We start from the raw sequence: 21,064 nt of genomic DNA, 5'->3' as shown, positions 1-21,064 counted from the left end.
TGTGCTTTCAAGGTGTTCCCTGGAAACAAAACTTATTTAATCTCCTTACGATGGGTCTACAAGATGCCTGATACCGATCTTAATAGCTACTTTTTGAAATCGAACCTGTGATCTAAGCCCAACAGGGGTGGTACATTGCCAGTGTTTGTTGATGATATCAAGCTATTTTAGAAAAGAACTAAGATGAAGCTATTTGAAACACACTTTATCATAACTAATTGAAGTCCAAGATATTTGTTTTTTTTAAAATCCGGATAAGACTTAAATTTAACTGATTATGAAACATGTTAACGTTTGCAGGCAGTTTGTGGAAGTGGCTCGTGAGCGCTACCTAACGGATCAAATAAAGTCTGCGATTCACAGTCAACTCGCGGAATATTTCAGTGGAAAGTGGGCGAACGGTTGGAAGAAAGAGTTGACACTGGAGATCTGGAAAAATAAGAAGCACCAGGTGGACAGACAAGTCGCTGCACAAGTAAGAAAGACTTTGTACCTTAATTGCTGATGTCACTCGACGTCACCGTTTTGTCAACGTATGTAATAAGACGATGTATAAAACCTGTTGTAAGCGGGCCTGAAATTGGGGTCCAAAACCGAATTAGGCCCGAAATTGGGTAAAAATGCGGCACAAATTATGCCCATTGTTAACTAAATGGAGCATTGGCTGAACAAATATATAGAGCAGTGGTTCCCAAACTTTTTCATATTTTTTTCAAAACGGTCCCTTCGCCATTATTTCGAGGGCTCGCGGTCCTTAAGCCTAAATGTGTATTTCACACAAACGAAAGTTGATTGCAGGATTTTAGCTAGTTATGCAAAATTGCGCATAACATTCATCCAAAGACAGCATGTGACATCACAAACAGGACAAAAACATTACGATTGTGCGCGAACAATTGCATTTTTTGATAGTTGTCATTCAATAAAGGCAATTGTTTAGCAATGGAGACAGTCGATTCTCAATTCTACTTTGATTTAAACTTATTTAGTGACACAAACTGAGAATTATAGAATTACTTCAACCGCTTCGCGGTCCCCCCAAAATTGCCTCAAGGACCCCTAAAGGACCGCGGACCCCAGTTTGGGAACCGCTGATATAGAGTAAGATTTTAGTGCTGAACGTGATTTCATAACTAAGTGGCACACAAAAGACCATTTTAAACAGTTAGGCTGTTAAACGAAAAACATTTCCCAAACTAGAGGTTCTTCATCGGGGGTGAATTGACCCCGAGGGAAAATTAAAATCCTTCAAAATTTTGGTAGATATTCCAAAAGCTTCGGGTAATGTGTATCTTAGAAATCTGTATTGCTTTGGGGTAAAGAAACAAAAAGTACTGGTGTGTTTATACATTAAATTACTTTTCCGTGTATAGTGTTCCTAAAAACACGATTTCTCACTATTGGCTTTAAATTTGATCAACTAATATATATTTTTTGTTTTTAGCCGCTGAAATTCTCTGATCGAGTTTACAACTTCCGCAAATTGGATGAACTTCCTTTTCACCTCACATGCGCCTCCAAGTGGCAAGAACTCAACGATTCCGTGTTGTGTAATATGACCTGGATGCTGACGAAAATCAACGCATTTGCAATCAAAGGTTATTTTGTTCGTTGTTTGTTCGAAACTTTCAAAAACGTTTTACATTAGGCCTTAAAACAGTGGTTCACAATCTATTAGTAGCAACGATCCTTTTTACTTACTGACCCCGAGTAAATATTACCATTTGACCCCTCTAGAGAAATTTGCTAATAACTTTTTCTTCTTTATGGAGCCCCTGAAACCACCCCACCGACAAACACTGTCTTAGAAGAAGATTTTATTGTGTACCATCGAAAGCAAGCACTGTACACTAAGGAGTATTTTACAAACCCTGCGCAAAACCAGGGTTTCATAGAATATAACGAGCCGACGAATTAAAAATACTTACTCCAGCACTTGCTAGTTTACACAAAGTTTACATTTTTATAAAAATCTTCCACAACGGGCACTTTTACTTGGGTTTTCTTTTTTTCTTTTCTTTTTTTTAGCTGCAATTTTATTTTCACTTGAGTATAGCTTAAAAAAAGGACGAAAATATGTTTTTAAAAAATATCTATTTTTAAATGCCTATGGCTTTCGTAGATGTGTTGGATGATTATAACTTCGCATTGGAAAAGAAAAATGATCCGGCGATTTCCCTTATCCGAGATGCTTTAAAACTGGCCAAGCCAACACTGGAATTTAAAGGTGGTAGGTAGATGCTTGAAATGTATGCAGGTTTCGCAATTTTCTATAGATTTGTTTGTTTTGTTTAGAATGGAAGTACAAGCCTTGATATTAAAAAAAAACACATTTTATTTTTCAAAATTTAATTAACGATATGAGATGTAAAATATGTCATCTAGTATATAAGATAAAATCAGCCCGGTTGTTGCTAGTAGAAATAGACGACAATGGTCGTTTTAAAAGCATATTTTAGTTCATACCAGCATTTTAACTTTTTGTCTCAGAAATAAATTTATTTGCAGGTGGTATCGTCAACCACGTGTGTGTGGAGATGTTTGGGAGATTAGCTTACTTCAGTGATCAATTCCCATCCACGATCGGAAAGATGATGAAAGAGGCGAGCCGGATCCTAGATCTCGATCCGAATCCGAACCTCATCCCGTTATCCGGATGCTTCCAACCTCCTGGTGAGTTAAATTCTTGACTTTTTGCTAAAATTGATTCCCAAATAGATGCATACATTATTGAAAGCGTGAAACCATTACATGAGAAGTAAGTTGCGTGCAATACACACTGTTTTAACAAATTAGATCTTTTCGGAGTAGCTGATAAACAAGACATCAATTGGCCGTATTGCTAGAGCAGGGTTCTTCAACCTTTTTGGCTCAAATCGCCCCCTTTCCAAGGCACAGGCTAAAAATCGCCTCCATATAAGATTGTTACTTGCATAAAAGTTGCCTTTTCAGCAGATGTGAGCGGTTAGATTCACCTAGCAACACTAAAGCTTCAGTTAACAGTCAAAACCTAGTTTAATTGCCACTACAACACGCAAGGTCACGTAATTCTTCTTACGATATCGCCCCCGGTGAAGAACCCTGGGCTAGAGTAACCACAGTACTGTCACCAGTTGTCTCTAAAATGACCTCATAGGTCAAAAGAGTGTGGACTTTCTGCAGCTTACTGATGCTTTCTTTGTTGGAAAAGTACTTTAGTCGGTGGCTTTAGGTTCAATAAAGGTTGGACCAAACCCATTTTGTCCACACCAACTTAAATGTGTGGTAGCAGTTTTCTGATCATTGTTGATTTATTTTGTTTTTTTAATTAGGCGGTGCACTTCGGACGACGCTAATTGGCTTCAGCAAACCGGTCACGTGCCTGACAACAGCTGGTGCGAACCCACCATTGATAGCAGCTGGTTCGAAGGATGGTCTTGTGATGGTTTGGGAGGTTGGACCAGACGAGGTGGTTCATACTGTGAGGGCTCACAAAGACAGCGTCGCTTGTTTGGCTGTGAAAGGTAACAAAAATGTTGATCACTGCTCTAATGCGTTTTCATTAAAGATGTATGTTTACGTTTTGGCAAGCATACGATTTTGGTTTTAGTTTTGTAGTTAATTTTTGTTGTTGGAGCCACATGACAAACTTGCTTTGCTCAACCGTTAAAAAAATATTTGTTTGTGTCCTAAACTTTAATATTAGGGGAACTAACAGAGATTGACAACAACTGAGCGTTTGTACGATAAAGCTTGTTGAAGAAAAAAACAGCTCGACATAAACAATGTGATGGTTAAAAATCAAAAACAGTTATAACTTAGATAAGTTCCAACACTTACCTCGTTTTTTTACAAATGACAAAGGCACTTAGGTTTCAGGCATCCTAATTAAGTGTTTTGAAACGAGAACTGTCCCAAAATATTTCAGCTTAAATTTTGTGTTAGTGGCCTGCACCTGAATTGTAGAAATTAAATCCTGAATTAGGTTCGAAAGTTGGATTCTCCAAGGCGAGATTACGACGCAAACTTGGTCTATTGTAACAAGCCCCAATTAAACCCATTTAATCAACATTAAACATCGAACCTCTCCTTTAGAAAAAAATACCAACTTACCACTCTGTAATGTCCTTTGACGATGGCTCTAATTCCACCACGGGTCGTAAGTCGGTTCACGGTGGTTTTGTTAAGCTTTAAAGTTGTTTCAGGTCTTCGCCTTGCCTCCGGTTCCTATGACAACACGATTCACGTAATCAACTTGGACACCGGAAGTAGCGTCACCACAATCAAAGAAGATCACACCGGATATGACGTGCACGCTAGTATGGCGCTCTCATCAGACACAACGTTGCTTGCGTCAGCATGCGGAAACAAGGTGATAAAATATACAGCGCAAGCTTCTTATAAAAGGCATTTTAACATCTTTTAACAAGCGTTTTGACGTTGTCCTAATACACTAAGCCAGTAGTTCTTAACCGGGGAGGAATTCCTTTCACGAAAGGATTTTAAAAGCTTTAGGGGAGGAATTTACTTTGATTTGTAGATTTGGTTTGCAAATAAACAGCTCTTAAAAATGATCTGTGAAGTTGATAAAAGACCCAATTTTAAATTATCTTTGTATAGTTTAGCATCTACTATGTAGTCTATTGGGGAGAAATGATAACGTATCGACTGGTTATGAAAGTAATTCGTCGATGAAGGTTGGGAACCACTGCAATAAACTATAGTATACATCTTTTATTTGCAGATAAATGTTTGGAATCTATCCAGTTCGCAATGTCAGGCCACACTTTGTCATCCATCCAACTCACCTCTTCATTCCGATGTTTTGTTCAGCAAAAGTGGATATGTGATTGCTGGTTTCAAAGATGGTTCGGTTATAAGTTGGTCAAGCGATAATGGTAATCTTAACTTTATTTATTCGTTGTGAAATTGTAGGTGCAGACTACAAATCGCTGTTGTTAACTTAATTTATTATCTCTTAAGCAAATGTTTGTTAAACTAAACCGCTATTAAATAAATAGTGCCCTTTTCCTATCCACAAAATTCATAACAAATCTATTTACCGGTAGTCCCAGTACTGTTACACTCCTGTGATTGGTTGTTATCTGTATGAATTTATTAACAGTTTTGATACGATCAACCTTTTTCGATCAGCCTTTAGAGTTTAGAACGACCAAAATGGCCTTTTTAAAAAAAATTTTTGGTCCAGGCGAATCAAAATACAACATCAGTACAAACGACAACTCATCAGCTGTCCAGAATATTCAAATACGCGAAGATAAGTTGTTGGTTTTGCACGACAGTGGTTTGCTTGTGCTGTGCGATGTAGAGTCGGGAAAAGAGATTTTCCACTCAAACTTACGAAAACCAAACGTAACATGTGTTTCGGAATGTGGATGTTACCTGGCTTACGGACATAAGAATGTGGTGGATGTTATGAAAGTGGGCGAAAATGATATCGAGGTAAAGGCTCTTTATTGTTATTAGTAATTGTAATATCCCATTCGCTATACATCCATCCTGTGATGCGGTAAGGGCTTTACCAGTGTTTCTCAAATATTTAAAATTGCTGTACACAAACATCCGCAAACGAAGGTTAAAAACTCACAGTTTTACATAAAAATTAATTGGCAGACTTAAGTAATTTTGCTCACCAGAACAACACATTTTGCTCACAGCAGAAAACCTAAGTTTTTTTGGGCATGTCATTTTACCTGAAAATATTTGCTTTGTTAACATTTGAAACAAATAAATTTCCACATGCGGTGACAAAAAACGAAAATTATTATTTTCCTAAGCGGTTAAGAAACAACAAACCTATTGACTCATCCATAGAAAATCGGTTCATTACGTCATCATCGTGACGTCATTAGCTCTTTAGCGTTCGACGCGAGTGGAAAGATGTTGGTGGTGGGAAGTAGGGATGAGGAGATAACAACGTGGAGGTTAGAGGAGCTTGCTAAGTCAGGAGGATCTGATCCTGCATCCCGGATGAAGGGGATGGGAGCAGAGGTGGATGGACTTCTTGTTGTTGGGAATGTCGTTGTGTCTTCTTCATCCAAGGTGAGTTGGATAAACAGAAAACGGTTTTATTTTGGGAAAGCAATTATAAGCAATAATATCGTCGAGTGTACAAAATAACGTATCACATTTTCACAGAACAATTTCAAAAGTCGAAAGATGTAACAACAGTTATAAGACTGACTTATCGTATGTCCAAGTTGCAAAAAGTGTTTTATATGCTGAACCTAAATAGTTTCTAATTTTAGACAACAGACAACAGTTTAATAACGTAAAATTGTAGCGAGGTATAAACCAGCTGAACAGGTTAAACTTATGAACAGATCAGTGGATAGTGTTGGGTAACTTTAACTTTTGTTTTTAAAGGTTTTCTACTTAAAGTTATGGAACGCGGTACAACAAAAAATCGCTCCCGAACCTCCTACGTTTCCATTTGAGGTCGGCAACAATGCCGTGAGCTCCAGAGGAAAATACCTCGCCTATGCTGACAACCTTAACTCAGCAATCAAGCTACACGACCTCGCTTCGAAGAGGTTCGAGAAACATCTTACAATCCACGTCAGATCACGTGATGCAGACGTAGACTCGGAGCAGCCTTCTGTGTCCCGATTACTGTTCAGCAACAACTCCAAACATATTTTCTATGCGACCACAGAGGGTTTAGTGGTTAAGCATGAGAACCCGATGTTTTTGAGACAGACCGAACATCAGGTTCAAGTGTATGAGGTGGAGAAGGAACGTGATGTGATGACGATGTCTATCAGCAACGACGACCAGTGCTTACTACTGACATCTCGTGGCAATGAGGAAGAGGACAGACTTGTTTTGATATCAACTTATGGATTTGTGGCTGAGTACGATGCCGCAGTGCAAGAAAAAGTGAGGTTTTTGTTTTTTCCAATAGAACTGTAGTCTGAGAGAACGGAGTTCTCGTTGTGAAAAATTTCTGCTTGTCACGTTTGTTTTTGTTTAAATTTTTTTTCTATACATTTTTCAATTATCAACAAGCTAGTTTTCTAGCATGGTGCCTTCTTTTGCAAAAACAATTCTTCGCAATGTCTTTTATGCAGTGTTTGTTATTTACAAGTGACAAATTGTACCAATACCAATCCACATGTGCATTTTCTACATGAACTTACTCTACAATTCGTAACTCACACTTTTATCCTTGTTTTTATGCGTAATTTCTGCTTTATTCAGACTCGCGTAACAGCGACCTGTCTTGGGGACAAAATACTCGGCACTCTGCAAGCGTTCCTGGGCACTGAAAGTTGTGAAGTAAAAGTGATGGGGTTCCGGCAACTGGAGGAAGGCTCTTGGCAAGTCACCAGCTTACAAACTCTCTCAGAGCATAGCAGCCCTCTGTCCTGTCTCAAACTAAACTGTAGTCAAAATATCTTGTTCTCTGGATCTGATGGGCTCACCAGAAGAATTTGGAAACGCAAGGTGTGGTGTTTGCGTAGGTTTTCATATTATTTTAACGGGATCCGAACCCACGGCGCTCCCTTAGACAAATCTCGAGTAGTGTTTTAATCTATGTATGTGAGTCAGGCCATAGGCTACGCGATCTTTTAGAATATATTTTCTTATGTGTGGTGGCAAACTTTTTGAAGCCAGGTGGTTCGTTACGGGATCAAACCACACAACTTAGCCTACGTGTTTCGTAAAGTGCCTTGTTATCGCCGATATTGCCATAGCATAAACACATACATTTAACTACGTTACTTGTAGTAAGTCTAACTTGGATGTGACACCTGTGATGTCACAATATGTTAGTGATGTAATGGCAGCTGTGGACACTGGTTGTTGGCAGGCAAAGTTTATCCCGTACTAAGGGTACGTTATTTATGCGTAATGAAGTAGTGTGGTTTATTAAGTAACGCAACAGTAAATGACCCTAATAGGGAGTAATGCAGTTTCCAAAGCTCCATATAATTGTAACTTACAGGCCCTAGTTAGGTCTATGCTATTAAAAAAATAAGTTGCTGTTTAGTAATTTCTTCTTAAAAAGTAACATCTACTCTTTTGGCCAAATACCTGTATTTTTTATTATTTCTTGTAACACAAAGATACGATAAACTACTGCTCTAACTGGCATAAATCAAACTTATTATCTATGTATTTAAAATGTAGGCTACAACAAATTGATGTGTTGATTTTATCAGAACGGATTGTGGGAAATACTTCACAGAATCAGATTCACTTCCCTATTGGCTGCCGGTGTCACGTGTGCAGCTTTCACCAGTGACGACAAATACGTCATAACTGGTTCCCATGAGCGCTCGGTTAAAGTGTGGAGCGTCGAAACAGGTTCGTAAAAACTGTGTTTGAATTTTTTTTAACTAAAAAGCCATAAAAATTTTATTCAGTCGAAATAAGAAAATACACAGGAAGAAGAGAAATGCGAAAAACACACACACATGTATTACAAAGTGGTATATATTAACTCAAAAATGTAAAACAAAGACGACTTGTATGTTTTGTACCATAACTGATTAGCCACAACATTGGGTCTTTTCCAGTCAGCAATATAGTTTCAGCCAATAATAAATTTAAAAAATATATCCTATTACAGGCAGTTAAACTTTTTAGTGCAACGCGTTGATGTTGTAATAGCTCTGCATATAGTACGTGGCTTAAATCTAAACTGGAACATAATGTTTGCTGATAGTTTAAACCTGACTGTTCGCTGTCATTGGTTGATTTGGAACCTCAGGAAAGATTTCTCATTTAGTTTCCATCTACACTGTTCAGTCTCTCAATCCTCTGCATTAAACTGTTGCGATCAGCCATCTTCTGTTCTTTTCTTTTGATATTTCTCTCTTTTCTTTCTTCTTTAGTTACTTCTTTGACTTTTTCTGTTGTGAAATTAATTTAAAAAATAATAGCATGAAATTAAATGGTTGCCCATCTCTAAAGAACGTTTATGAACGATTTTAAGGTACGTATCAGTATTTGTGCATTTGTATTTGCGCATTTTGTATTTGCGCAGAACCTGAAGTATTTTTTTACCATTGCCATAGTATATTTTACCTTTAGGCAAATCAACCCACATGTATTGGAACAAATCAAAATCCTTGCAAGTTTAAAAAGTTTTTCAGAGCTTAGGATTTGGTAAATGCTTTGCTTGCAGGTCTATATTTTTTTATAGATGAGTCGCACGCTTTTGGGCAAAGGTTATTCGAATGTTTCGAAAAACACAAATTCTTGCATTCAGTTCAACAGTTGTTGCGTAATTTAATTTTTTTGGGGGTTGTGTCTCTTTGGTAGCAGAATTTTTTACTAAATATAGTTTGATTGTTCAGCAGTTTCGTAAAATAGAAAGTGCAACCAGTTAAGTTATATCAAATGACTGAGTGGTAATCACTGAGCTCACAGACCAAGGCGCGAAACTCTTACTTGGCTAAAGACTTGAGAAATCGCAATACTCTATATAGAGACTTACTAGTAAGAAGTGGAAGCTTAAGAACTCCTTTTCGAACTTTCTGGTTATGTTCCTTAATGTAACCGGGCACAGCAAAGTAGGAGAAGCGAAAATTCTCGGTGAAGTTCAAGATGGAGAATCCATCCAGGAAGGGAAAGAAGTTGCTCTTCTTGCTCGATCTCTTTGCATCCAGGTCCTCATCACTGGAGAAGCCAGAAAGATCCGAGAAGTCAATGTCATCTTCATCACTGGACGCTTCCGGATTGTGTATCTTCTCATTCATCTTGTGCATCTGAAAGTAAAAGTGTCTATATACACAAGTGTGAAAGGTCTATGTGTGATTAGCAGTTTAAGTGTGAGCATTGTGAATAAATGTAAGTTCTTTACGAAAGTGCGAGTAGTTTGCGAAACGGTGAGCAATGTACCAAAGTGTGAGTAGTTTCCAAAGTGTTAGCATTGCACGAAAATGTGAGTAGTTTACAAAAGTGTGAGCAGGGTTTTACGAATTATTTATTAGGCTACTGGCAAATTTTGGGAAACCGCTGGAGAAATTTGGGGAACCGTTTCGGTCCCCCAAAACACCTTAAAAAAACACTGAGTGTGAGTATTGTACCAAAGTGTGAGTAGTTCACGAAAGTGTGAGTATTGTACCAAAGTGTGAGTAGTTCACGAAAGTGTGAGCGTTGTAAAAAGTGTGAGTAGTTACCGAAAGTGTAAGGAATCTATAAAAAAAAGTCTATACAGTTTACGAAAGTGTGGGCATTGTTCATAATGTATTACATACATAGGTTTGAGAAATTTACAAGAAAATATTAATTGTACCAAAGTGTAGGCATTGTACAAAATTGCTAGTATATGCAAGTGTTGGTAGTTTACAAATAGCAGGGATCAAACAAACAAAAACAAAGTTTTGTGTTGAATTAAACAACACTGTGCCAAATTATTTCTAAATATACAAACAGCATACCTCTTCCAAAGTCATCTTGCTTCCTCTTCGCTTATGTTCTTCCTCAACGGGAACACCGTTCACTGTCGAATGATCCTTCACAAACTTGGATGAGGATCTTCTTTTCATGGACCGAGATGAGATCGTCTTATCCGGGGCTCCTGGAGGTGCACCGGTGACTTGCCTCATCCTGGGAAGACGCTGGGAGCTAGTGGTTCCTTCTCCTCCGGGAAGAGATCTCTTGGATGTTTGTCGAGATTCCAAACCCGTTTTGCTCGGTTTTGTTCCACCAAGTGCCAGCTGTTAAATGTTTCGATGCACAGTTGATCAAAATCGATTTGAAACGATTTTGTATCTCGTGTGTCACTGTATCCTTGTTTAAGACAAAACATTCTTCTGGTTTGCTTGTAAGCAAGGTCACTGTCATGAACCTATTTAGGTCACAAACTACTTTTGCTTTAGCATGGCTGCCTCTAGGAAAATGCAAAATAATGTTTACTTACAATGAGCCAACCTCACTTTGTTTTGGACCCTAGTCATACAACGCTTTATAAAGCAGTGTAGTTGCAACGCATTGAGTCATTATCCGCCAATTGAACCCTTCACTGTTTTGCACTCTATAACTTTTTAACGTTGACCAGCCATTTTCAGCTTGGTGATTGTTTTAGTCAATTGTGTCGCTATGTTTTCTTTCACCAAGCGAAATAAACTCAACTAAATGTAAGTAAGGACGTAAACGTAAACCTATTAAGTCCGTAAACATCGGGTTGAGAAACACTGGTGTCAAAATATATATTTGATGCTTTTTGTCCAACTGAAAATGGGGCTAAACTTTCAAACAGCATTTGAAACAAGACTTCAAAACTAACTCAATACTACTTCTATAAAAAAAATCGTCAGATTCGTTTATCGCCCAACGGGGACTTGTCAGTGACGACGTTATTGACATGACAGGGACCTTGTTAAACACCGCAGCTGTAGTTACCTTGTCCTGATCTGGAGCACCACCGGACACAGAGCTGTGATGAGCAGCAAACTGGTACTTTGCTTTCACTTCCGCCTTCTCTTTGCGCGTCTTCTTTTCGATCTCGCGTTGCCTGGCAACCGTCGCCGGCGTCGAAGTTTTCGCTCCTGTTTAAGCAAATTTACGTCACTGATGACGTCTTACTTAACACACATATGGGTGGGTTCAACTATGACTCATTATAGTTGATAAAACATGAAATGGGAGTTTTCCCTACCGTCCACATTTGCTTGAGATCTTCTTTTATCTGCTGTTGTCAGTCCTCTTCTCTCGCCAACTTCACCAGTCAGACTACTGTTACGACGAGACAAGCCGCCTCTGCCTTCCGTTTGAGGGCGCTGTGGAGCTCCAGGCTCGGTCGTATCGAATGTCTGTAACGTTGTAAATAATGCGTTTATTCTGAATACAAAGAAAGCATTTATGCTGTCGTACGCTGGATCCTTTTGCGGCAGCTTGGAGTCGCAACGCGTCTTTGCTTTTCACTCTATCAGCTGTGAATGAAGCTCTGGTGACCGTGTCGCGGTAGTTTCCCGACTGGGGCGCTCCCTTCATTGGCGTGGAGTCCGTTTCTCCTTGTGCGGTGCCTACATTCGAAACACAACTGTAAATTACGACTTTGAAATGTGATTGAAGCAAGTTGAATTGATTTGCTGCTTGTATTAGTCACAGCACGTCAGCAGGTCTGTTATATGCGTTATATCGAATCAATCCGGTATTTTTCGGATAGTGCAAAGCAAGGGCTAGAAATTACTAGCCTGCGATAGGACTCAAGCCCATTACAGGAGCCTATCCGGGACTGGCCACTGGCCCAGTGGTGCTATGCCCGTCGAAAGTTGAATTAAAAGCACCGTTGCCTGCCTCGTATGCTGTACATGTCAGTTTTGTTAGTTCGACCATTATCAACTTTCAACAGCTGTTTATTACTGGTTGTATTTAAAAAGTAGTGCCAAAACTAGAAAAGTTATTAAGGTGACCTCATACTTTGCATTGTGCGGTCAAACGTATATGAAATTATCTTTGAAACTTTGATTTGATTCAGTGACAATACATTCCACCTCGTCAAAGGTAGATTTTAAGAGGGTTATCACGATTATATGTTTGACTTGGTTTACGTACTCATCATAGCATCTGCAAGACTTCCTGGCTTAGTTGAAGGTTTTCCTGTTCTGTTTCGTACTGCTGGGTTTAACACTTCTGCTTGCTTCGGTTTTGCGCTGGGCGGGCGGCTTGGCGCTTTTGCCAACTCTTCAGCACTCTTTTCTTGCATAAAAACGATGCTTGGTGTCCGTTGCAAAGGGTCTGATTTTCTAAAAGTTAACATATTTTTACAAATATCGGTTTAAAAGACCACCTTTTGTCATTTTGGCAAACTTTCTATTAGACTGTTTTTTAGAAACAGTTATGTTGAAGAGTTAGTTAAAGCCATCAAGTTGCTTTAAGCAGTAAAGGAACTGCAAGAATATTGGAAATGCAACGCTTTTATAAAACTTTGTTGTCTAAATTAACCAAACAACGCAAAAAACATATATACCTGAAATACACAGTGAAGTTTAAATATTTGTTAAAAAAGGCAGATTTTTGTCATTTTGGTAAACCTTCTTTTAGACTGTTTTTTGGCAACATTATGTTAAAAAGTTAGTTAAAGACGTCAAATAGCTTCAAGCAGTAAACAAACTGCAACAATTTTACATGAAAAATATTTTTTCAATTAAAATTAACCCGACAATCCAAAAAGGCGTGGAAAAGCACAGAAAAGATTTTCGTCGATTTTTACATCATACTTATTGTAAATTCTCTCCTGCGATCGAAGATCCCTTGAATTCTGCCTTGACAAACTCCTGCTGCTCAAACTCTTCAGACTCGTCGTATGAGATGACCGTCCTTCTGGCAATTCCCCTGTTGAGCGACTCGAACGTTCTTCTGTATCTTTGAACGTTGACTGTAGAAAACTTATGGTTAAGTGCGAAACAGGCGTTTTTTAGTTACTATCCGAAGTTCTTGGGAAAAGGTCATCTTTAATATTACATCATTTTTTTATTGTTTTTGGTTGCCAAATGGGTTTTGCAAAACGCAAAAAATGCAATATTTTTGAAGTACTAGGTTTGGTTTCACTGCAAAAAATTCCAGAAAAAGCATTGAAAACTATGCCTTAACATCAAAACTAACAGAAACAATCAATCGTTAATTCAGAGCGATTTTCAATGACGAATATAGCGGTCCAAGTAGACGTAAAAAGTAGAGATGTACCGAATATTCGGTTCGCCGAATCGGTCATTTTTGCAAAGATTCGGTTTCGGCCAAATAATTTGTTGAGATTCGGCCGAAACCGAATCTTTTACGAAAAAAAATTTAAAACGTTAGACGTGTCTTTTCTGATTATTGAGGTACCACGCAATCTTTCAAAAGCCCAAACATAACAAAAATCGCATCAATTTGTATGTTTTTCAACACATTATCGTTTTTTTCCCAATGTAGTCAAAAAATAGTAATTCATTGGCAGGTTGCCAATCATGCTTGAGGCAATTTTAAACCCCACAGAACTGAAATTAGGACGAAACACAACTATTCTGCACTAGTTGCTTGGTAAATAAACATTTTTTTCATGTCAAACGCATACTGTACGAAGTCGCGTGACGTCATAAATGATTCGGTTGATTCGGCCGAATTTATTCGGCAAAACCGCCGAATATTCGGTTTCGGCCGAATCGAAATTTAGCCGATTCGGTACAACACTAGTAAAAAGCGACATTTAAACGTTTCGGCAAATGCTCTTGCCAGTATCAGTGCTTTTTACGTTTATTCGGACTGTTATATTCGTCATTAAACTGATGAGCAGATCCGTATGTAGTGTTCCAGAGTGACTTCGAGTTTTTAAAGTTTAAATAAAGTAATGTGTATAAAATGTGCACTTTTTCTCACAGGCCCATTCTGTTGAACCGAGAGAAGTACCCTGTGGCACACAAATCGATACACAATTTGCTTTCATCTTTTCCATTAACACAAGACGAAATGTACCTGACTTTCTGTTCCCGATTTTGTTTTTTGAGATTTTTCTCTATTCAGTTCAGAATTGGAACCTGCAGACGGTAGTTTAGAGTTCTTCCGTTCAAGCACATCTCTCTCTTTATCAGTCTTGTAGTTGTGAACTTTTAACGGAGATTCGTTGTCTTTTCCACTAGATGAGATTTGCACGAGGCCAGGCGGAGTAGCTATTGCTGGTCCTCCTTCAAATAAGATACTAACAATTTACAAACAAGTCGACAAAGCGTGATCGCACAGAAATACACAAGGACAGATACAAAAATATAGTGACAGAATCACGTACCAACTGAAAAACCTCAAAAGTGTTTGTGAAATAAAACTCATTATCTTGTCTGTACCCATGTTGATTATTCCACTGCGTTTGTTAGAAGCTTTGAAAACTAACGACATTTTTGCAGCCGTGTATATGTGTTCCAATTCTACGGTTAAAACGCTTAAAAACGTTGGCCCGAGGGCGTCTTCACCTGATAATAATAATTGAAAAAACCCATTATACTAAGTTTGGACATCCTTGCCCTAAAGCAACGAAGACATTTAGTCTTTTCCCATTGAATCTCGGAAACCGGACTTTAAATGAATTCACATTTATGTCTTTAGCTGCTGTTGGGGCAGTTTGTATAACTTTATGGCGCTAATTTGCTTGCTGGGGTGAAACCAAGTTTTGGTAGTACTTTTTTCGAAAACGCTCAATAAAAACAGTTTTGTTGGCATTTTAGATAAAGGAACCACTGTGTTTATTGAGATAAGGGCAGAGTTTAAGGCAAACGTGAAGCAACCGACTAAACCAACCCAACAGGCAGTTTACCAAACCTGGAATAAAGGATCCGTCCGCTGCATATTTTCCGTATGGATAAAGTTGCCCATCTGGTCCGATTTCTCCACCAATAAACACATTCATTTCCTCGTCTCCAGAATCACTGTTATTTTCATTCACAAACACTGTAATGTGTGTTGCGTCCTCAATCACAGCTCCGTCCCTCACACACATCCACTCCCGAACGCGCCCTCGGGAAATTTCGGAAGCCTTCGGGCAAGGTGGTAAGTGCCGAAGTTGCAGTAATACTTGTTCTAGTTCAGGACTTTCCTCGTGTTGTAAGTACACGAGATTTCCTTCCTGGTTGTGCTCAGCGAGGGGTGCAAACTTACTCCGATCATCGCAGACCCCTGGGACAATGTACCCGTCCTGTGTCACGCAGCAGGCGGCGTTAAAGTTTCCCCGCGAGTCGTACATGCCCACTAGGTAGCACTCGTAAGCGGTACACCACAATCCGCTGGACAACAGTTCGTTCAGCATCAAGTCCTGGCCTTCCTGAAAAGCGAAACGAAAATTGGACGCCAGCTCGTTTTTCGAACCGCCAGCTTCTCGAGTTTGTGACGTCATCATCTGCTTGAGCTTCGGAAATCTGACGTCACTGAACACGTGTGGATCCTCGACGCGATACGGATGGTAACAGCCATCGTCGTCATAGCGACCGCGCGCACGGAACGGGAACTCCCCGATAAGCGGTGTCGTCATGGGTACGTAATCATCACCTTCTTGTGACGTCATATTGTGGGTGACAAAAAATCCGGGGTAAAATGACCCGTCTCCACTTTTAAGGCCCACTGACTTTATTTTGGCGCCGTTGTTTCGTTGACCTGATTCTGGGTCGGAGGTCATGAACTTTGACCTCATGGCTTGGGTGAGTTGCAACACGACTTGGTGATTTTTTTCGTGATATTCTTCGCTCGCGGGAGAGTCGAAACCGAAGCTGTGTTCCTGGTTGGAACCTGGGCCTATAGACGTAAAGTAAATTTGTTAGACTAAAAATAAATGTTTCATCCAATGAATTTGAAGGGCGACAACTCGTCGTTCTTAAATGCACAAAAGACAAATTTGAATCCGTTTTTAGCTTTACATCCCAAATTACCACCCAATAAATGTTGGCCATACGTTGGCCCCTCAAACTGCAAGCAGAAACATTAACGCACACTTCATATGTTTGTGTAGTGACATACCTGTAAAAACACAGACACAAAGCCCAAAAATCGACACTTGTTTTTGCATACAATGTCCGAAAATTGGCACAAATAAAGTCGAATGTAAAGTCAGGTCCAAATCAACCCCGTTTTATCTAAACCTAAAAACATTACCCGAAAAGCTCGGCCCGACTTACAACTCAGTCTTGTGGTAAGCAATCCGAGACGAATGATTTGAATCCCTCATCCCATATACAAACATCAAAAAATCTTGATCAGAATTGGTTCCCGAGATTATCCTAAGGGGTAAAAATTCTGGAACAAAACTTACCCAAAGTTACAGTGTCCGATCTTATCGAAGTTCTTCTCTTCGATATCGACTCAATTATTCGTTTTCTTTCCTCTTCGGTGGTCGCTTCATTAAGCAAGGGGAGAATCTTAGAGAGATCAGTGTGGGAAACAAACTTGGAGGCTGATTTAATTGCTTCAACCAGCTTCGCAGCCTCACTTATGTTTAGCTTCAACATGGGTCCATGTGTAAAACGAGCTGCCTGTGTAAATATTTTTGTTGATTAAGATATTCCGATTCATTTGATAGGCTCTTTACCTCAAAGTGGCTTTTCTTAGACATTCAAAAATGTCTTTGAAGGATGTAAAGTGGACGTTATTATCTGTCTTATGTTTGCACTAAACCAGTTTTAAGCGGAACAATGGTTGGTTAGGGGTAAAAAATACACTATCAGGTATGAAAGGTCGATTTGGGTCAACGTACGTCGAATTTTTAGAGTGTTTTAAATATACGTTTTCTTTAGCCAACACCGCTGTTGATAACTTCATGTTGTGTATAGTTTCTGTGACAAAGCCATCATAACCAGCAGAGCTACCACGACAGACGCTCACAGTACATAAGGTTCGCGAAATACCGATAGATGACAAAGACCGCAGTTATTTAAATTGACAGTGATACTGAAATAGGGTAAGGGACTAAATTTGACAAAAGAACTTGGTTTTTAGTTTAACTTTATTGTTATTATTATCATTATGAAACCTCAGACTAACCCTAGTAACCCTATTAGGTTCAGTATTTTTATTTATTTTTCTTCTTCACGGGGTTCGAACCTAGGACTCTCCCGGGGACGAATCCCGATCAGGGTTTTTTATGTCTGTATATGGGTCAGGCGCGCCGGACCATTCGGCCAAGTTCCTGCTATGTTCAGTATTTTTTCCACAAACTTAATTCCAAGTTTTTGCGTGCGTCACCTATCGTAATTTAGCAAACCTGTGTATTGGGAGTTCCTGTGTTAGTAGCTTTACCATCATAACCTTCGAAAAGCATTATATAAACTACATTAAAACGGACAATAGCGTATACCAGATTAAAAAACCCACAGAACCCAGCTAGCACATTTGCAAACAGCAGCAAAATTTATTTTACGTCACTTACTTCGTCACAACTCTCTGGCAGACTTCCGGTTCGTTGCCAGTGCGCGAGACATTTGGGGCAGTGGAAAATTCCCCGAGCCCCAGGGGTACTTCCCTTCACATAGTCGGCATGGACGTTGATGACGATCTGATAAATAAGTGATAAAAGCTACACGTTAATTGCATGACAGGCATGAATTGTAAGGGTGAACTTAGGCGAGTGCAAAACTATAGCGCGATATAGGAAAAGTCTTGTTATTTGCGTCACCGAACCTTCTATAAATGTTAGGAATCATTACATATAGATAGCCTATACCCAGGATTGCCATTGACATGGCCACAAAATAAGTACAACCAAAGATTTAAATTTATACGAGCCATGACATATTACATGCCACATTTTTTGCCAGAAACAATCTGTTCCAGCAACTTCTTGTTTCTCTGCCTTCGCGACACTTTTTTAGATTGTTACTAAATTGATTTTCATAACTCGTACCTCGATTGGAATTCCAAATGAGTGAATTGTCAAGAATCTTCCTATCTCTTCTTCCAGGGTTAGACGTATTTCGTGCGAAATTTCCTGTTTTGCCGCATTTTGTAAGGGGGTATCTCTGTCAAACATCATGTAAAACTTGTAGTGTATTTGAGTTATAGATCAAATGGTAGGTTGGGATAATTTAAGTTGTGTAACAGTTCAAGGCAGTCTATAGGTGCCAATAAAAATGCAATTTTCTTGTGCAGTTTCGCACTGCTCCCATAGCGTGCAAAAAACATATAGTGAACAATATTGGTGTGCGACCACAGAACGTGCATCTAATGTTGCTCACAGTGTTCTTCAGTGCACTTAATAAGATTATGTGTGTACCCAGACGCGCAAAACCTATCCAGTATTTCAACTGGTGCGTGGCCAGAGAAGTTACATCTAATGTTGCGCACAGTGGACTTCAGTGTACTTGAAGAGCTTTTGTGTATGCCCAGACACATGGAAATCTATGCAGTACATAAACTGGTGTGTGGCCAGAGAAGTTACATCTAATGTTGCTCACAGTGGTCTTGGGTGTACTTGAAGAGCTTTTGTGTATGCCCAGACACATGGAAATCTATGCAGTGCATAAACTGGTGTGTGGCCAGAGAAGTTACATCTAATGTTGCTCACAGTGGTCTTGGGTGTACTTAAAGAGCTTATGTATATGCCCAGACACATGGAAATCTATGCAGCGCATTAACTGGTGTATGGTCCCAACGTCCACATCTAATGTTGCTCACTGAAATCCTTAAAGAGCTCTTTTTCGGTCCGCTTGAAAATGGCAACCCCCATATACAGGGGCGTCAACTTTGTACGTACATATGCAGAATAAACAGCACAATACAAATCATTTACTTGGTGGTCTTGTTGAATGATGGAAGTGTAAGATCTTGTCCCATGATCGATAATTTAGAGTCTTCCTCCACATTGCGTTGAAAAAACGTTCGGTTCTGTCAATCAACAGTTTACAATAAATTAGTAAATAAAAGTGCACATATACATATCAGCCTAGGAAAAAATAACTTTGTGTGTGTTTCATACTTTCATATTTAAATTGCTTCTGTATTATTTTCAACTTGGAATTCTATAGGCAACTGTATATTTTAAATGTAACATTATTTAGGGAAAATTTGCTTTAGATTTTCAAACTTTTTGTCGTTTATCCATAGCAGTCTTTAAAGATAGATCCAATGATACAAACAATGAAATTTTTAACACAGTAAATCCCACCCTCTTTCCCCAACACAAGTGAATATCTACTAAAGCCTCTCTCGACTGGTCCTACCCACATTTTACCCAAGCGTGTTTCATTCACTCTCAGGTGAGCTCCCACCACATTACGATTTATAATGCGGTGTAGCTGCAGCGCATAATGTTTCAATTGCATGCGACGCTATTTTGTTACTTGTTGATTGTTCAGTGCAATTATGTCGTTGTGTGCTCTTACACCAAGTGAAACAAACTATCCTACACATTAGAAAAGTTGATCAAATTTTGAAGATAAAATTTTACCCAAGGTAAAACTTCACACCACAAAATTTTTCGAACCTTAAAAATATCGGGCAAAGGATTTGATCTCGGCGCATCTTGTTGGGAGTTCGTTTTCTTTAGGACGATTTTGATATCAGTGTGATCTTCTTCTAGCGAGGCACCTCGATCTGACGGAAGTCGCAATCGGGACTTTGCTCTCGACGACAATGACTGACGGGAACGCGTCGGATTTACCGGTTTCTGAAAAAGATAATTGTTGAAGCTAAATACACGATTTTGGTTCTCTAATTAATAAAATTAATTAAAAACGAGGTTTTTTGTTTACAAAACATTGAGTACATTGCACTTTAAGCCAATATGCCAAAGCCAAAAGCAACGTAGTTAAATGACTCATGTTTCACTTTTTTCAACTACTATACACAACGGTCTACTCTAAACCTAAGTTCAAGTCATGGGAACAAAATAATGTTAAAAACCGAATTCAGCGACTTGGCGGGGGAAAAAAATTCCTGTATGTTGCATATAGTTTCTCTAAAACAAATGTATTTGTTTAAATTTTAGGAGTTTGGGGGTTTGCTGCTAACGCAGAAAATAGCAGAAAGAAAGAAATTGGCAGAAAATGTAATGCACAAAAATGGTCCTTGCTCAAAAAAATCGAGTATAGTGCTCGAATCAAATACAGTGTTTTGATTTATATTTACAATGAGTCATTACAGGAGATAAAACTAAACATAGCACCGTGAACTATACTCTTTAACTGTCAAACTAACCGCTTCTAACATTAAAACCAAGATTCTATACAAAACATACTGTTCTGGTAACTGGACGTTTAGAGACTGGACGCTGGACCACATTGCTTGCTTGATCCGTATTACTTTCTTCTCCACCTTCTTCTGCTATAGACGGTAGCGGCATTTTTGTCACCGATTCCATGTTTGCTGACTGCAGCTAAAAAACGAATACATAAAGCTGGTCCAGAGTTTAAAAGGTTTGAAATTCATGACGTAATAGTGACTGGTTGTTTTTCGCTGTTACGTCACAAACAATGCCAGTGTATATATACATACATATATATGGTCTTTTCGCAAACACGTTTGTTTTTAATGTAAATTAATCCTAATTATGTGTTTTGTAGTAATTTTAAGTATATAGGCTGAATTAAAGCATGTTTATTTAGTTTGATTAACAGGTAATTGAGCTATATTCTGTTGTTTACTATACATTTTTGAC

The 21,064-nt window shown here is 38.9% G+C and overlaps 2 protein-coding genes across 5 annotated transcripts in view; one reads left to right on the top strand and one right to left on the bottom strand.

Annotated features, from left to right (window-relative positions):
• The window catches only part of LOC145213378 (NACHT domain- and WD repeat-containing protein 1-like), a 29,410-nt gene that overhangs the window by 7,827 nt on the left and 519 nt on the right, over nucleotides 1-21,064 (top strand). Inside the window, exons 14-25 of one of the 2 annotated variants that reach the window (XM_080081627.1) lie at nucleotides 301-475; nucleotides 1,445-1,598; nucleotides 2,123-2,227; nucleotides 2,509-2,673; nucleotides 3,312-3,503; nucleotides 4,185-4,351; nucleotides 4,724-4,877; nucleotides 5,189-5,442; nucleotides 5,815-6,042; nucleotides 6,367-6,879; nucleotides 7,201-7,446; nucleotides 8,166-8,310. In XM_080081627.1, coding sequence (XP_079937753.1) covers nucleotides 301-475; nucleotides 1,445-1,598; nucleotides 2,123-2,227; nucleotides 2,509-2,673; nucleotides 3,312-3,503; nucleotides 4,185-4,351; nucleotides 4,724-4,877; nucleotides 5,189-5,442; nucleotides 5,815-6,042; nucleotides 6,367-6,879; nucleotides 7,201-7,446; nucleotides 8,166-8,310 — 2,498 coding nt within the window. Of the gene's footprint in view, nucleotides 1-300; nucleotides 476-1,444; nucleotides 1,599-2,122; nucleotides 2,231-2,508; nucleotides 2,674-3,311; nucleotides 3,504-4,184; nucleotides 4,352-4,723; nucleotides 4,878-5,188; nucleotides 5,443-5,814; nucleotides 6,043-6,366; nucleotides 6,880-7,200; nucleotides 7,447-8,165; nucleotides 8,311-21,064 lie in introns of both variants that reach the window. The other variant, XM_080081626.1, reaches the window with a different exon arrangement.
• LOC145213380 (uncharacterized) lies at nucleotides 8,304-20,802 on the bottom strand. 3 transcript variants are annotated; one of them, XM_080081628.1, is made up of 17 exons: nucleotides 20,645-20,802; nucleotides 19,892-20,074; nucleotides 19,199-19,293; nucleotides 18,314-18,428; nucleotides 17,840-17,965; nucleotides 16,727-16,946; nucleotides 16,593-16,637; nucleotides 15,247-16,212; nucleotides 14,410-14,618; nucleotides 13,176-13,333; nucleotides 12,511-12,701; nucleotides 11,827-11,978; nucleotides 11,612-11,765; nucleotides 11,356-11,501; nucleotides 10,392-10,670; nucleotides 9,446-9,716; nucleotides 8,304-8,858 (listed from the first exon to the last, which is right to left on the bottom strand). In XM_080081628.1, exons 1-17 carry the CDS (start codon nucleotides 20,765-20,767, stop codon nucleotides 8,731-8,733), a joined length of 3,561 nt encoding a protein of 1,186 aa, XP_079937754.1. In that variant the 5' UTR covers nucleotides 20,768-20,802; the 3' UTR covers nucleotides 8,304-8,730. The 3 variants fall into 3 exon arrangements, with proteins under 3 accessions (XP_079937754.1, XP_079937755.1, XP_079937756.1); XM_080081629.1 differs by lacking the exon at nucleotides 16,593-16,637; XM_080081630.1 differs by lacking the exons at nucleotides 8,304-8,858; nucleotides 9,446-9,716 and having other exon boundaries at nucleotides 10,612-10,843.

Source organism: Phallusia mammillata, chromosome 2, assembly GCF_965637545.1.
Source record: "Phallusia mammillata chromosome 2, kaPhaMamm4.hap1.1, whole genome shotgun sequence".
Classification (NCBI taxonomy): domain Eukaryota; kingdom Metazoa; phylum Chordata; class Ascidiacea; order Phlebobranchia; family Ascidiidae; genus Phallusia; species Phallusia mammillata.
The sequence above is the reverse complement of the archived record's forward strand: the minus strand, read 5'-3'. Positions and strand labels throughout refer to the sequence as shown.